Source organism: Tauraco erythrolophus, chromosome 11 (genome assembly GCF_009769465.1).
Source record: "Tauraco erythrolophus isolate bTauEry1 chromosome 11, bTauEry1.pri, whole genome shotgun sequence".
Taxonomy (NCBI): Eukaryota; Metazoa; Chordata; class Aves; order Musophagiformes; family Musophagidae; genus Tauraco; species Tauraco erythrolophus.
This window is the reverse complement of record NC_141475.1, coordinates 28,896,728-28,913,598: the sequence shown is the minus strand read 5'-3', so window position 1 is coordinate 28,913,598 and position 16,871 is coordinate 28,896,728. Positions and strand designations below refer to the sequence as shown.

The window sequence follows — 16,871 nt, the reverse complement described above, 5'->3', positions numbered from 1 at the left end:
AAATCTTGATTTTGATCAAATATGAACAGGACAATCAGTAACAGGACAGTAAGAGGAATTTAAGATTTTGATTTGATTTTTGTCAGTGCTGCAAAAGCCTCATGGCTCTTACCTTTGAGCAGAAAAATAGGAGAGGCTGCAATCACCTAAAAGTTTTGTCAGTTTAGTTTAAAGACAAAAAATAGCTGTTAAACACGCTTAATAATAGTTGTACTGGGCAACAGTGCTACAATGAGGACTACGAAGTGATATTATTTACTATAATGTACTTAAAAATGCAAAAAGATCTGGCAGAGTTTGATTTCATTTTCATGCGTTTTCCACTTCTGTGATTTCATTACTTCCAAAAGAGTTCACTGTAATATACAGGCTATGAAATAAATAATTAGATTCTGAAATGAAAACCAGCAGTTGTTCTGAAACAAATAAGAGTTTTGTCATCAGCTTCAGCTAGTCCACAACTGAAGTCCTAACTGACTAGTGGGGCCAGAGTATCACTGTACATTTATATTTCCTTTAAAATTGAAGGAAAGAAGTAGCTTCTGTCACTCACCTCATCTTTTCTCACCCTTGTGCCCCCCTTAAGTCATAGAGAACCAAAGTGAGAACTAAGATTGGGCATATTTCATTTCCTCCACTACTAATATCACAGGATGGCAATGATGGCACTAAAGCCTTTGGCAGCTTATTTGTACCATTATTCTGTTTACTGTTTGTACTCTGCATCCTTTGCCAAAGCCAGCCCAAACACGTGGAACACTCTGGAAGCAAAGAACATGCAGTCCCCTCTCTCCAATAGTGTGTCATCTCTGCTAACATGACTGCTTCAGGCAACTGCAGGAGGGAGGTTAGTCATCCCGCAGATTACACAATATTTATTGTTTAAATCCAAAAATGGTCCCTCTGAACTGTTTTCTTACTAATAGAATTCTCTTTCAGCTGGCAAAACCAATTCCATTTAGGCTGCTCTGTCTGTAGCCTTTGATGAATTTGTGCTTTCCATCACTGCCTGTAGCTCAGTATTCCCAGCATCAGCATCCAGCTATATGGAAATCTGGAAAGAGGCCGATTCTCTTGATCTGGTCTTCTCTAAAGGCCTGATCCTGCCAAGTGCTGAGTTCCTCCTAAGAAATGTGGGTGCCATGACTGACCACATCTCAACACCTAACGGGCCACAGCCTAAATATGAAAAATTACCAGAGCAGAGGAAAGAGAGACACGTGTCAACGTTAGAATTACAGTGACAGAAGGCAAGCAAGTGAGCAGTTCGACTCATATGGTGAGTCGAGATGAAAAACCTGGAGATAATTCCCAACCTTTTTCCCCTTCACTCTTCCCTCTGTTTTTTCTCTTGCACAGGGAAAGCATGGCTCAGCCCATTTCCTCCTCCAAACATTGCATTTATATCTCCTAGCTAAGCCAACAATCATGAGATGCCTGCAGGAATTACACAGGATAATAGGAATGAGAACAATCCAGCAGAGAAAATAACTGATTATCCTGGCTCAAGTAGATGTTGCTGTTTGATTGCAAACACTGTTCATAGCAGGCCCTTCTTCAGCACAAGCTGGCTAGAATTAACTTTTTCATTATCCCACATGGCTCCTTGATGGCTGAGTGGCAGGGTACTTGTGTGCTCTAGGAATGAAAGTGTCTAATCTCGTCTGAAGCTGCATCTGTTAGGGAAAAGTCCACTGATTTGTGCTTTTTAACTGCAGCTGAAGAGAGATGACGACTTAATGAAAGCAAATTTGAATGAGTGGCCAAATCTAAGTTTAAGTTTTAAAGTATTCCACTAGAAATAATATTAAATAGTAATGATCGTCATTGGTGCCTGAATATTTAGATACATCGATTATTGAAGATGGTCAATAGTGAAGCTTCCAAAATCTCTTGGACACATGGTTACTTTTTGTATTCCTGGTTAAAAAGCTTTCATTTTGATGCAGTTAAGTTCTTTGAAAGAGTATCAGCCTTTGAATAACCAATAAGAGCTTGGTTTTTAAGTACATGAACTACCAATTAATTTTCCTAAAACAAGATCCTACAAAACTACAAAAAAAGCAACATGATCCCTACTCTTCAGTTTAGAAGAACGAGAAAGAATAGAAATTATTTTGATTTCACCAAGCCCATTGGAAACAGGTCAGACAAACCTATTGCCAAAAATCTAACGTCATCTGAAGCTGCAGAGCACTGCAATGCCAGGTGATGGGAGAGCCCTCTTCTGTCAAAGGCCCCATGAGAGTGGGAATTGTTCTCACTTCCCATTCGCACCAGGAAGGAAATAAGAGGAAGGAATGTAAAGTAAAAGAGCAGTTAGAAAATAAAAAAGGACATTAGAAAAGAAGTGTAATGCTAATAACAGGTGTTCCCAGACATGATGCCAACCCAGCAGCATGTCAACAGCACACCAATGGTCTATAGTGGTTCACAGTTAATCATTCTACAAGAAAAATCAAAATATAAATAGTCAAAGTGAAAACATTCTACCAATTTCAGTGCAAGATACCAACGCAAAATGTCATGAAATATCAAGTAATCACATAAATCATTTGTAGTGATTATCCTTTTGTGTAAGCATGAGAGGGGGAGGGAGGCATCAGTTTCCTTTCCAATTGAGAGTTTGTTTTGCCACAACATGAGTTTTTCATGGAAATTAGCAATGATTGATCATGGCATGCTGACCTGGTCGTCTTCTTTATCTGATATCAACAAGCTCCACAGTCTCTCCTCTTTTCAAAGTCCATGTACCAACACTGACATTATAATTTCCTATTCCTTTTGGGACACTGGTTCCTGCCATCCTTCAGCACACATTGTTTCAGATCACAGACAAACACATAATCGACATGCCCTGGCATATACTGTCTCATACGGTCCTTTAAAACTTCTTCTAAGAGAGCAGGTATAATTATTTTGTTTTCTAAAAGCATACTTAATCCCCACTTCTTACCACTTTTTTGTCACATTTTCACTATTCCCCACATCACTGGTTATCCCTGTGACACTGTATGATTAGTGTAAACAAGAAAAAGAGTAAAGTTATTCTCTCCAGCAGGCTTAACTCAAAATGCACCAGCCCGTGTTGAATAATTATGGAAAAGCTTTACATAATTACACGTGCTTGTTCCGAGGGTGTAATTGTTACAAAATTACTTCCTCTTCAGTTCAATTAAAACGAGCAAGGGCATCAATTTTTGCCACCAGCTGTTTGGGCCGCACACGTCAGCAGCCCTTTCAGAAGACACTGGTTTGGTACCAATACGATGGCGTGGTATTGACACTTCCATCCAGTTTCTGTCACTCAGAGGTGCAACACGGCGCATCAAACAATTACGTGGCACTTTCCTGAAGCACGCAGAGAACGCTGCTGGAGGCAAGATCTCAGCAGGGTGTCCTTTATCTCAGGACAGATGAAAACCATATTGCAAAGTAACTGATGCATGGCAAGGCAGCAGGTGGCAAGCGGGCACCTGGGAAACCTCACCCTCAGAAAACCAAAGCTAAACATTCCAGGTGTGTAACACCAACGCAGCCCTGTAACTGCATAAAACCATCAGCACAAGAGTCAAAGAGGTCTCTGCTGTGACTGAGATGAAAGCTCTTGATGTGATGTGGACACAGCAGAAAGGAGGAGGGAAGACCAGAAGCAATCAGCCAACAGCCACAGGCTGGCTGACCCCCCAGCAGGGCAGCATCGCTGTGGGGCTCCAGGGTGGAATGGATGCAGGTCTGGAATGGCAAGCAGCTGCAAAGCTGCTTTTTAAAAGGGAAGATGATGTTTTGTAGTGCCTATTTCACCCAAGCCCCACTACTCAAAGACAACTTAGGGCCACGAAGATGCTCCGAGGGCTGGAGCACCTCTGCTATGGAGACAGGCTGAGAGAGTTGGGGCTGTTCAACCTGGAGAAGAGAAGGCTCCGGGGTGATCTTATTGCAGCCTTCCAGTACCTAAAGAGGACCTACAGGAAAGCTGGAGAGGGACTTTTTACATGGGCATGTAGTGACAGGACAAGGGGCAATGGATTTAAACTGAAAGAGGGGAGATTTAGATTGGATAGTAGAAAGAAATTTTTCCCTCTGAGGGTGGTGAGGCACTGGCACAGGCTGCCCAGAGAAGTTGTAGATGCCCCATCCCTGGAAGTGTTCAAGGCCAGGTTGGATGAGGCTTTGGGCAACCTGGTGTAGTGGAGGGTGTCCCTGCCCATGGCAGGGGGGTTGGAACTAGATGATCTTTGAGGTCCCTTCCAACCCAAACCATTCTATGATTCTATGAGACAAGCTCTATCAGTCAAGAGCCTGGAGATCCTGCTGGGGAAGCAATCTGTCATATAGCAGGAGATCAGCTTCTGGGGAGGACCAACTCAGACAATGACACTGGTTTATTAAGAAAGGACGGTCCCAAAGGGACAACACTCAGACATGACTGGACATCCAGGGATGTTCCTCCCTTACAGCTACCTGTGCTAGGACGACTGCAGGACCAGAAATCATTCCAGGAAACCAGATTACTTTCTGCTCTTCTCACATTTGAAGCCATGTAATTGCAATTTCAGTAGCCATGAGCTGAGTTTAACTGCACTTAAGTGGAAATAATCTGTTTCACAAGCTCTGGAGTGAAGGTAACAGGGAGCTCTCCTAAAAAAAAGAAGCCAGCTTAGCAAGTTAACAAAAAGCCCAAACCTCTTTTGTTCTATCCCCAGGCTGCAGAATATTTAAAAGTCTTGCCAAAAGAGCAGCAGATGGAGTTGGACAGACTGTCCACAGATTTCCAAGCAGCCAGACAAGAGCAAAACCAAAACACTGTTTGGTTGAAGGCACTTGAGAGCTGCATTATGATTTGAACCGTTACCAGCTTCTGAAGGCAATGTCACCTGAGCCAAAGACATTATCACCTCTGTGTTCTGAAAACATTACAGGCTACATCTGCTCTAACACTGTTGAAGTGGGAAGACCAGAGGGAAGACACAAAGAAAGCACAAGGTGCTTCTACACTATGCTGCCGAGAGGATCATCCACAAGAGATCATGCTTGTGCTCTTTTCATTGTTTGTTTTTGGAATAGCATTGAGCAGAGCATTTATAGCCAATAGCCCTGCCTGCATTCAGCGCTGTGAGTAGTGTGCAGACAGAGGAGAAGATGCAGTATGCTAGAGTTGACTATCAACTCGTTTTTTTCTGCTGCATCACTAGTTCCATAATGTCTTTGTGCACCCACAAAGACAGCTCTCCTGCCTCTTTCACGTGTTTTCTTCCTCCTCCAGGTCCCCAAGTGCCCTCTCATACCACCACTGCTCTTCAGCTGCTCCTGGGCACTTCAGCATCTCCATGAACACGTCCTCCCCAGAGCATTTCTTTGCTTTCTCATCAGTGTCAACTTTGCTGCTGCTGCTGTCAAAAGTGCTCCACCAAAGGGCACCCAAGTAGGAGACAGTGATTCAAAAAGAAACAAAGGAAAAAGGAGTCAGCTCAGAAGACTTAGAGCAAGACTGTAAAGGGAAAAAGATAAAAACATTTTGTGCTTTAAAGTTGTAATTAGCAGAATTGCCATGACCAGATTGCTTGCAGGAAGCTGTGTGTGGAGGCTATTACAGCAAGATCAGTGATGTGATAATGCTCCACGTTTCAAGAGGGAGGAAGGAAGAACCAGGGAGTTGTACATGCCAGGGAATTGCCACAGTGGCCACAGGGGGAAATTCAGCAACAAACCAGCACAGACTGATGATGTTTTATACTGGGGATAACTCAGAAAAAGCAGTCATCACAGGCAGGATCCCAGAACGGCACAGGAGATCATCCAGCGATTGCAGGCAAAACACAGCATCTATACCAGGAAGCTCAAGTAGGTTGGGATGTCAGTATTTATTTTTGTGGGGTTGTTTTGGAACAACACTCTGCAAGGACACACAGAGCAAGCAAACAAGCCAGGACCAATTGCCAGAGCAAACTAGAACCCTCGAAATCACAAGGTTCTTTCTGGGCTCCTCACTGTCCAGTGCACAAGTTCTCTCCAAGGGTTCCACAGACAATTTCGTAGTAATCCTGTCTCTTTCAAGATGGGCATGAAAACGTCCACTGGAGCAACATATACAGGAATGGCTGGAGATTTTTTTTGTTCGACAAGATTGTTCATAAGCACATTGGGGGAAAATCTCTGATCTTGACCCAACTTTGCTTCAAGTTACTTACGCTTCTTTTTATTTCTTTATTTTTTTAATTCCTTATCAGTGTGTCTGTTCCTGTGGTTCCCTGAACCCCACCCTCTCTCAACTGCTTCTCTCTGAGGAGCTTCAGATAGAAGTGCAACCTCCAGATGTGAGATTTTCCTTGCACAAGTCCCACACGTGAGGAAAGCTTTGAAAATAAGACTTTCCTGAAGAAAAAATGGGTAAGAAGGCAGAAGGGGGGAAAAAAAAGGATAAAATCCTGGACATCTTGCCCTTGGCCAGGCTGGTGCAATATTCATCCTTGTATTGTATCACAAAAGTCTAATCTTCCCTTAAAATTTATATAGAGATTTAAGCCATGTTTAAGAGGTGGTTCTTTCTCAATATTTAAACTGCTTTCTTAATAACAGAAGTAGCAGTCCTTATAATTACTACTACTAATGATACTTGGGAATTCCTGGGATACAGAACAGCATCACAGGATTCAACTCTGCTTCCAGGAAAGGATATGCAAACACAAAGATCCATCTTAATGTGTCACCACACAAAGCCACGCACAGGCAAACCATTTGTAGGTAACCAGAAATAGTTTGCTCTTCTTATTTTGCCGCGTGTTTCTAGCTTTAAAACATATCATATATCATCCTAATATAGTGTATGTCTGCCCAGATGTTTACTCATGAATGGCATCCCCTGGAAATATGTGTCCCCCACAACACCAATAAACAATCCAGACAAGCTATGCAAGAGAAAGCAACCATGCTAAGACACACAATAATCAGCTGTAATGAAGAGTGAAAGTTATCTGAATGCAATATATACAAACAAACATTAACCATGTTGCCTACACTTGCCTTTTCTCTACCGCAGAGTCCAAAAAAGTTCACGATTTTTCTAGAAGTATTTAAAAAAACACAATAAAGCCTTTAGATTTCTTTTTTGTTACATCTGTGCTTTACTCCTTGCCGCAAGCTAAACTTCTCCATGAAATTATTTCCCCATACTTGAAAGTACTTAGATGTACATATATATGGATGCATAGTATTCCCATACCTTTTGTTCCACCTTTAGAAACTGAGCAAGTTCTTCAACAGTGAGGTGATCCTTCTTGTCACTGTAGCTTAAGAGCAGTAAGTAGAGATCTCGACGTAAGGACATCATCTTGTAAAACACTGAAAACTCTTCAAAATTTAGGGTTCCTTGGTTCTCATCTGTGTCTGCTTCCTAAGAGGCAAAGAGACTCAGGTAAGCATGCTAAACAGGCTAATTCAGGGAATAAAGCACAACAGGATTTATGTACACAACAGAAGTTCAAACAGATTCTAGTCTGCAAGTTTCTGCTCAGACTCAAATCGTAGTAGGCTAAAATAACTGCAAAATTATAATAGCATCTATTGGATTTTTTTGTGAAAACAGTTACTACAGTAAAGCCACAGGTTCCCTACAAAAGTCTCAATTCCATCTTTAGTTTTGAATTGTTTCCCGTGTAGAGAGGCTCACCCTGGGCTTTATTCTGATCTCCGTTACTCTCCTGTATGCCCCGCAGATATCCTGGATTAAGACATAGCACAGAACATCGTCATTTCACCCTGTGTCTTCCCCTAATAACCAAGTCTGAGATTTTAAAATGTTCAGGACAATCATAGTCTTGAATTTACATTAATTCAAACTGCAACACTCTCAGCCCCTGTCTCAGGACAAGTCTGCAGCAGCAGTAAGATTCCACACCAAAATATATGTCCAATAGCCCCAGTCTTGATGGCAGTTTTTGTTTATCCTCAGAGGTAGGAGGAGAAGAAAACAGTATTTAACGCGTGTTAATACAAGCTTTCTACTGCGAACATCTGCCTAAGAGGATTGCTTTGGATTTTCAAAACAAAGAATATATTCTGGAGAACTGCTGTCTAACAGTATGTAGGTCTCCACAAAAAAAGAACTTCAGGGAAGCTACAACTCCTGCTAAGTTGGAGTCTGTAAGCAGATGATGGAGAAAAAGTGAAAAATTGTTCCCACAAACAACATCCTTCGTTTAGAGCTGTATAGAATGTTTTTCTCTGCAGTTATCAACCCCTTGCTGTTCCCAAGTCATGTTCTGCTAAAAACGGTGCTTCCTCACGTTCAGGTCAGAATAGTTTCTGTGCAGAGTCCTTTTACCACTGACTTGGCTTTGAACCTCTTGGCTTGTCCCTACAATGCTACACCAAATTCAAGTTCTTCTCCAGACGAAGAGTATCCTCGTCCTGCTATCACTTCCTTTTTCTCAAGAAAGCTCTTCCAGCTGGTGTCCAATCTCACTTCCATAGAAGAGGAGCTTGTCTAGTAGCAGATGCAATGAACACATCTCTGGCCTGCTTTGCTTTCCAAGGATCCAGTTTTACTTTCCCTTCACATAAACCACTCCACTTAACTTCCAAGAACATCTCAGAACAGGAACCAATCTTGACACCAGCGACTCCTGGTACGTACACACAACTACAGTAGCAGCCCCATACTCTTATTCCCAGATGCAGGACTTGGACTGCTCCATAGCCTGGCCACTTCCATGGAGCCACAGGTGCTCCCCGAGACTGAGGGCTGTTTGTGCCACGTCCGAAACACCAAGTCACGCAAACAGTACCACCTGGGCAGATCAAGTTCAAGAACAGTGCAGAGTAGCGAGATGTAGGGGTGAGGATTTGTCCCAGAGTTACTTGGTCATTCCCCTTCTCCTGCATTGTCTTGGAACGTTGTCCATAGGACTGCTAGCACAAAGCACTGATCGTGGGGTAAGGCCTTTAGGACTGATCCTTGAATGCCTAAAAGTAAACAAACCTTCAACACTCCTTTTATATTTGATCTTAGTAACTTTAACCATGCCTGTGAGGTCTAGGATATTAACTCAGGTATAGGCTGGCAGCAACCACAGCAAAATAAAGATAAGCAAACCAGTTTATTTTTAACCAAAAGTTGCCTCTGATTATACAAAGGTTGATGCTTGCTAGAGTGCCCTACTTCAGTACTAAACATGTCAAAAGCACTGAGTGAACTACACTTTCTTCCTCCCAGTACACTCTGCCTCTCCTGCAGCAGTCAACAATATCAGCCAAACTCAAGGATCTCGGAGAGCTGCATTTCATTACGCCTCGTTAGTGCTACCGTCATCTCGGCTACTCGGGTCACGGCAAGGAAGCTGAGAAGAAAATAGTTCTCAGCTATCTGGTGCTCAATAGGAAGTTTAAATAATTTTGTATCTACTATATATCTTAAATGACATTTCTAATTTGTGGGAACAAGTATAACGCAAATTCACCCCTGCGACACAACCCCCCCAGTTTCCACACTTCTCAAGTCTTTCGGGAGTAACTTATACTCCATAGATATATCTCTAATGTAGATTTTATGCCAGACAAACAAAGCAATTTTGACCATAGAAGATTCCCCAACTTCCCCAATGTCTTATACCAAACCAGCTTGTGGCCGGTACTGTTTTTGAAGAGTTAAGAAAATTTTATTTTGCTCTCCATCATATCCTTGGCTTACCTTTCCTTTCCTACATTATACACCAGGGCTGGTGGAAAATGGTAACTGTTTTCAGACAACAGAAGTAAAAAATTGATTCTGGCTATGTAAGAGGAAGTTGTTAAAAACAAAACAAAAAACAACAAGAACTAATTACTTTCATAAAGCTAGTTTCTAGTAAACAATTTTCCACAAAGGAAATTAAAAAAATATTTCAATAGAAACAGAGAAACTTCATTGTCCATCAATGCCAGCACAGAACAATTCAGTTCACAGAGACGAAAACAATAATGCATCTGAAAGTAATATTAATAAATTGCCTTTTATGTGGTTTGTGTTGTTAAAACAACAGAGTTGAAGTCCCAACTTGTAGATTCTATTCTGGATCTTGTCCAGAAATAGACCGTAACTGGCACCATCTTACCACAACAACGCTGTGTGTTAGAGGCCACCAACCTGAAACATCTGCCGGACCTTCCTGCGGGGCAGGTTAACATTCAGTTTATGCATCAGCTGGTGGATCTCTTCAATGTTCAGCAGGCCATCTCCATTCTTGTCAGCTTCCTCAAAGGTCTGTTTGACCCAGCTGCAAATGTGTCAAGGAAAGGTACAAGAGGGTGATTTCCTCACAGAGGAGGGAGGCAGAGTGGTTGGACAAGACTCAAACTCAGAACAAGACCCTGCCCCAGCTCTTCTGGGCAGGGGGATAATCCTCCTTAGCAGACGACATTAACATCTTCAGGGAGAACTGAGCATTATTCAATCCAGCCTTCACAAACATGTCTTTTTCAAGTCAGTGTCCCTGGGGAAAACACTCGAATTAAGATTTCCCACAGCCTGCATTAGAGCTATTGGGTTACACCATGAAATAAAGTCACTGCCAGCCAAGATCTGGTGCTATCTGCATGGTCTCCCCACACTGATGCCAAACCAAAGCATTTTCACTGCTGTATGCCTTCTGGTGCAATTTGCTATGGTACCTCCTACCTGGTACAACTAAGACTGTTGACCTCCATGGAGTTGTATCTGAGGGCTACTGGTTTCGTGACTCAACTCAACGGAATCGAGCTCAAAAGCTGTCTGTATCGGGGATTAGATTGATCTAGTGCAAGAGGACGGAACAAGGAAGACTCTGGGAAATCAGCCCAAGCACATTATCAGCCTGTGTTTTCCATAAGAACCTCATTAAAAATTAACCACCCTTGTTTTTCCACGCTCTCTCCTCCAAGACTGTCACACAGTTCTTTCATCCGTATGTCTGTAACTCTTCCATCTCCGGAAAACTTTTGTCCACCACTTGCTCTCCCGTACCTCTGCCCTCACCTTGTGCCACACCTTCCACAGGGCAGCAACAGCTCCATAGAATCCCAAGCTGCACAGAGGAAACGGAGAGCCTTCATACATTTGCTGTTTCTACCCCCACAAGGACAAAACGGCGTCAAATAAAGCCAGCAGCTGTCAAATTCAGAAAACAAGAGGTGATTTTTCACACAGCACATGGCTCATCTCTAACATAACCTTTTCTGGGATGTTCTGCAGGTTTACATGGCTTTGAGGTAACACTGAACTAGTTTTTTCCCCCCTCTGCTCTCGCTCCAGTTTCATTCAAATGTTTAAAATCGGTACTGGTTTATGACAATTATTTACAGGTAGGTTCACAACACCAGCCTCGTGCTCTCATTTCTGCCACTACCTTCTCCTCTGAGAACGTACTCTAAGTTTTCAAATATTGCTGGGCTTGCTCCGATACCTTCTTCCACTTCTCCCTTCATTCTGCTTGAACTTCTCCACTTTCTAACCAGCACCTTTTACCACCTCTTTGCACATATATCCCTTTGCAGCTTTTGCTAAGTTCTTACACTAGTTGGAACTGGTACAGGGTCATTTTCTCTGCAGTCTCCCAGCTGCCGCATTTGATAACACAAACAAGACTTGAAGTGATGTTTCACCAGTAGAGAACGTACAGCAGCTTCGAAAAGTCATGGATAAATATAGCAAGCTGAGTTTGTGTGCAGCAGAGCATGCAATATATCTCCCAAATGGATCTGTGCTTTTTCTTGTATCGGGATTAAACACCAAAAATATATATTAAAAATACCTGAAGTGTCTATATTCTCCAGAAGGAGTATTTATAAGTGACTACTGTAGATTTCTGCATGACAGAAGAGATGGGTTACAATTTTAATCAAATTTGTTCGTTTTTTTTTTTTTTCTTTGTTTTGTTTAGGGAAATGTTCTTCATATTTAAAATACTGTTTAGTCAGCACTGTTGTGAAATCAAGCACATCAAGAAAATATTCAATGGCTATGATAGTTACAAGAAGTTGTTTAGGTTACTAGGCTACAACAAACATTTAAGGAGCTTTGAAGATTGTGCTCCTGACAACGAATGGAGGCTGAGAAGTACATACAGATATCTGACATGCACCACGAGAAACAGAGATGGCCAGGAGTTACTAGTGGTTTTACTGAAAGACTCACAAAAACATTAGGGTTTCAGCTGTGCAGAGGCTAAGGAATTCAAGTGTGCAATTAGTAATATCTCGAAACCAGTGTCTGCTAATGCACCTTGCAATTGGCAGCAGAAGAATAAAAGCACAGTTGGGCAAACAGAAGATGACAGAAATCCTGAAATCATGCTGGGGTTAGTATTTACGGAGATAACTACAAATGAATGTTTTGAACTGTCAGGAAGAATTTCACTAACAAAATGCCAGACTATCTCCTGCCTTCAGTAGAGTTTAATCCAGTCCCTCAGGCACAGCTGTTGTTTTATTGCACAGATAAGTGTCCACTTCAAACTCATTACTCAAGTCTCCGTTGCAATTAATGGCAAGGTTATTGGTCGCTTAATGGAAGGTGAAAGGACACACCCTATGCTGAAGTCACTAAAAACCAACCCAGCAATACTGAATCAGAAGCTGGAGCTCAGGCTCATGAAAGGATACTGATCGTGTGTTCGCTGCCGCTTAGCGAGCGAGTCCTCATCACTTATTCCAGCCATCAAGTATTTCAGTCCCGTGATCCAGGTGCGAGCTTCCTCGGGGTTAGACGTAATCAGATCCAGTGACTCCATGTGGTTGCCATGGTAAATGGTAAAGCAACAGCTTGGGTCAAAGCTCCCCTCTGCATGGCGGTGGAAGACTTCAGACTGCCGCCCTTCGGTGACTTTGTAAATGGAATCGATGACAACTGTGGGGAAAAGGGAAAACAAGAATTGACATGCTTGGATATCCACCCAACTTCTTTCAGCTTTTGAGCAATTCTGAATTATTCAGGTGAAAAGTCATTAAACATTTTTAACATTACATCTTCACATCCAAAAAGGCTTTTCGATTCCAAGGCTTATCCTTGCTCTGGCCATGCCACGTGCGCAGCACAGCTGCCGTGAAGGCAGGCCAGTGTAGGTACAGGCAGGCTACAGCAACGTTCTTGGAGTGCTCCCTGCTACACCAGAGGACTGTAGACTACTCCAAGGGGAGCAGGAGGAGATGGATGCCAACTGTCTTCCATCGATCAGTGAAACACTGCATAGCTCCAAAGGGACTGCTCCCGCCGCAGCAGTGCTTTCTACAGCAGGAAGACAGGGATACCCATCGCTGTGCTAGGGCAGCACAGCTCCCAAGGCCATGGCTCTTAACAGCTATGCTGTTCAACACAGCCTAAAGAAAATCATCACAGTTGAGATTAAGAAACCTCAATCCAAACTTTTCTAAGATCTGTATTTAAGTTTGTGATGTATACCTTGAAAACAGTTCAGCGTAGTTTGTTATCAAGGGACTCTTCAGTTTGCTCATAACTCACACAAAACCTACGGAAAACGTTGACATCAGACTCAACTCTAGTCCCCTTCCTTTCACAACCTTGAACTTTAAGAAGGTGGTTAAAGTCTACTCACAAGGTTTTCAAGAGTGTGAGTATCACATGACATTTAAAATAAGCATCAAAAAGCACTTATTTAATTGACCCCAAAAAAATATCGTTCAGTTTTCCCTCTAATTCGCATTCTAACACTGAAGTGCCCAATAAATTAAAAGAAATATTATAAGCTTACTTTTAGCCTTTTCGCTTTTTCTGGATGGTCTCCATCGGATGCAGGTCCTGTGCTCATCCAGGTAGAAGAGACGAACGAGCCCTTTGGTTCCACTCTTCAGCTTAACCATCTGAGTCCCAGACTGCATAACATTCATGCATCTTTCAACTGCAAGGCAGAACAGAATCAATTCAACTAAACGGCCACCTAATTCCACCAATAAAATGACCTACTGGCTTTCCAGCATCAGCCACGCACATAAAGTTTTTGACTTGCACCTTCAATGACAGGAACTAGTCATTGCTGTGTGAGAGACATACTATTTCTTCCTCTTCTTCGCAACTAGCTTCTCCACATATGAAAATAAAAAAAAGTCATCTGTCAAAACACCTTCACAACAAAGGAGGCAAATAAAACTTTACCATATAGTGGAGGAAAATATTTTATAGTTGTTCCATGCTTACTTCCTTTAAAAATGTTACATTATTATACACAATACTGTAATTTTAAACCAGCACTCTGCGAATTTTGAATGGTGAGACTATGATTCAAACTCCACATTCCTTTGGGCTTGGTAATCCTTTAGCTTATAGTGTGCTTTTGACACTGTTAGAACTGTTAACAGAATTACAAATACAGAATCCCTTCTCCCTACCACACATGTTCACACCCTCTCCATCCTGCTATCAAATTGTAATCACATACTCTGATGACTGCCTTTTATCCACTCATCACATCCGGGATGATAAGGCTTTGTTTCCCTATGTTTTGACTAAAATACACTTATCTCTTCCATTTCACCTCACATGTTCCCTCCTACAGTTTTGCAAACACCAGGATCAAGATAACATTTCCTCTTGATCTCAGTATATATCCATGCCCTTAAACTACCTTCTACTGTTTTTATCCATTCACAGTCTCTCCTCACTTGGTATCACCTCAAATTCACCTCCCAGATGACTTCTTTGCACTCTGGCTGACTCCCAAATACTATTTGGGTCTATCTTTATTTTTTCTTATCGCCCTTCTTCTCGTCACCTCTTCTCTCTTCAGTACTCCTCTTGGTAACACAATAAAGACTAATACAGACTCCCACTCCTCTCAGAGCGAGAGCTAGGGTTTATTTTCCCAGCTCCTGACCCCTCCTTAGCTCCCACAGCAAGTGGCACAAGCAGCGCCAGCAGCAGCAGAGTCACACCAGTTGAAACCCCGCAGTGCTCCCATATGCTGAAGCACGGCGTGGTGGCCCTGCTCAGGTTGTCTCCGCAGCAGAAGCGTGGCCAGAACACATCTTCCAGCAGAGACCCACGCAATCCTGAGGCCATCAACGAAGGAGAACAAGCCTGCTGCTCCTTCCAAAGCACCTCAGGGTCAGACACCATCAGACCAGCATCCTAAACATTAGTCAAACACGGGGCAAACAGCTGTTGTCGCTGGACCAACTTCCCCTGGCTCCCTTGCACAAACCACTTTTTGTTGGCAAGCCAAACTCCACATCAAATAACTGCATCAGAATCCGTGGTTTTGCTGAGTTGTCATCTTTCTTGCAGGAACAAGAGGATTCAGGTTAAGCTGAACAGAACCATACTCTTTTGAAAGCATCACAGTTAGCATGAGTGCAATCAATTTGTCCTTTATGACATCCATTAATCAAGCCAGAAACAGATGTTATACAGTATTCACACGTTGACCATGGCTGTTTTAGCTTGTATCCATCTGAAGACACACAAAGTACCTTTTATTTTAGAGACAATAAGTCTCTAAAACTTTAAAGCTTACCACATACATGCATACACGTGCACCTTTTCTTGGCAGACTGAGCCTTTCACTTTGGAACTGAGTTTAGACCAAGTCTGCCTTGGATTCATGTCTAATAAACAAGCAAGAACTGTCCTCCAGCACAGAAATCAGGCTCTCCATAAGAAAGGCTGTGCCAGTGTGCGTGAATACACAAATCTGAACTGCTACATTAGCCTGGCATACAAACTGCATGCACACTTTTATTTCACTGTTAAAGTGATCAATTACAACAGGGTTTTAGCTCAGGAAAAGGTTTAGCAACAAGTTACTCAGCACAGAAAATCTGCTTCTTTGCACCTAAGTCTATCAGTTATTAATAAAAGTCTTACAAAAATAACTAATTCTCACGTAAGTCTTTCTATTATCATCAGCTCAGTCGTCATTGAAAGAAAACTAGTTTCACTAAGACGTTGTTGAAGATCACTAGCAAAATGCACAAGAAAGAGGACTACACTTTTTTAACACAAGAAAGTGGGCCACATTCATGTAATTACAGCCAACAAAACCATGGGAAAAAAAATCATAAAAGGTGATCCAGTTTCTTCTTCATTGCTTCAATTGCCTAAACATTTCTACATCACATTTGTAATCGCTATAGATGCATTTCACATACACGTTTTCAGAGTGACTTCAGAATCAAAGTTACATGGAACAGATTTTAAAACACTTTTTTCCCAAATAGAGAAGAGTGGAAGAAATCCAGTTCCTGCCAAATATCTCAACGCACTCCATTTCTCAAATGCCATCTGCAGTAAGTCTAGTGCCCAAGTAAGCACCATCTTTTCTGCTTGCACCTTTCCAGTTCCGAGAAAATACTCTGCAAACCTTTAAAGAGGGATAATGAATGCGTAAGAGTTCATTGCATCATCCCTACTGTGTAGGTGTTAATAACAGAAAGAATCCACTTTAAAGAACAGACTAAGGTAATGGAAATGCCACACCATTCATAGGGCCCTTGGATTTCAACTCTGCAAACCATTTACAAAATACACCATCCTCTCCTTTAAGCTATTTATAAAATATAAGCACACAAAGAAACAAAGTGGTTTTCAAATCTATTCCTAATATGCTAATTTCAGTCTCCAGCCAGACTCTCACAAGAGAGAGACACTGCACATTAGCATCTGAATAAGGTGAAGTTATTGAACAGAGGCAATTCAGAACAAAGCTCCAGAAGAGCAATTCAGGAATGCTTTCACTAAGGAATAGGAAAACCGGTTCCAGAAAAACATTTAATCCTCTAAATAAACCATGAATACCGAGTAAATGAAGCAGCTCCTCGATGCACACGTATATTAAATTTTAAGAAAGCAATACATGGCTTCCATTATATGGTATTTTTCTAACACAAGGACTAGCTGTGCATTTTTT

The 16,871-nt window shown here is 42.0% G+C and overlaps 1 protein-coding gene across 5 annotated transcripts in view; it reads right to left on the bottom strand.

Moving 5' to 3' along the window:
- Positions 1–16,871, bottom strand: part of PLCH1 (phospholipase C eta 1) — a 71,985-nt gene that overhangs the window by 30,507 nt on the left and 24,607 nt on the right. For all 5 annotated transcript variants that reach the window (XM_086618129.1, XM_086618132.1, XM_086618131.1 and 2 more), the window contains exons 2-5: positions 13,722–13,868; positions 12,616–12,859; positions 10,124–10,253; positions 7,223–7,393 (exon numbers count right to left, since the gene is read on the bottom strand). In XM_086618129.1, coding sequence (XP_086474255.1) covers positions 7,223–7,393; positions 10,124–10,253; positions 12,616–12,859; positions 13,722–13,868 — 692 coding nt within the window. The remainder of the gene's footprint in view (positions 1–7,222; positions 7,394–10,123; positions 10,254–12,615; positions 12,860–13,721; positions 13,869–16,871) is intronic.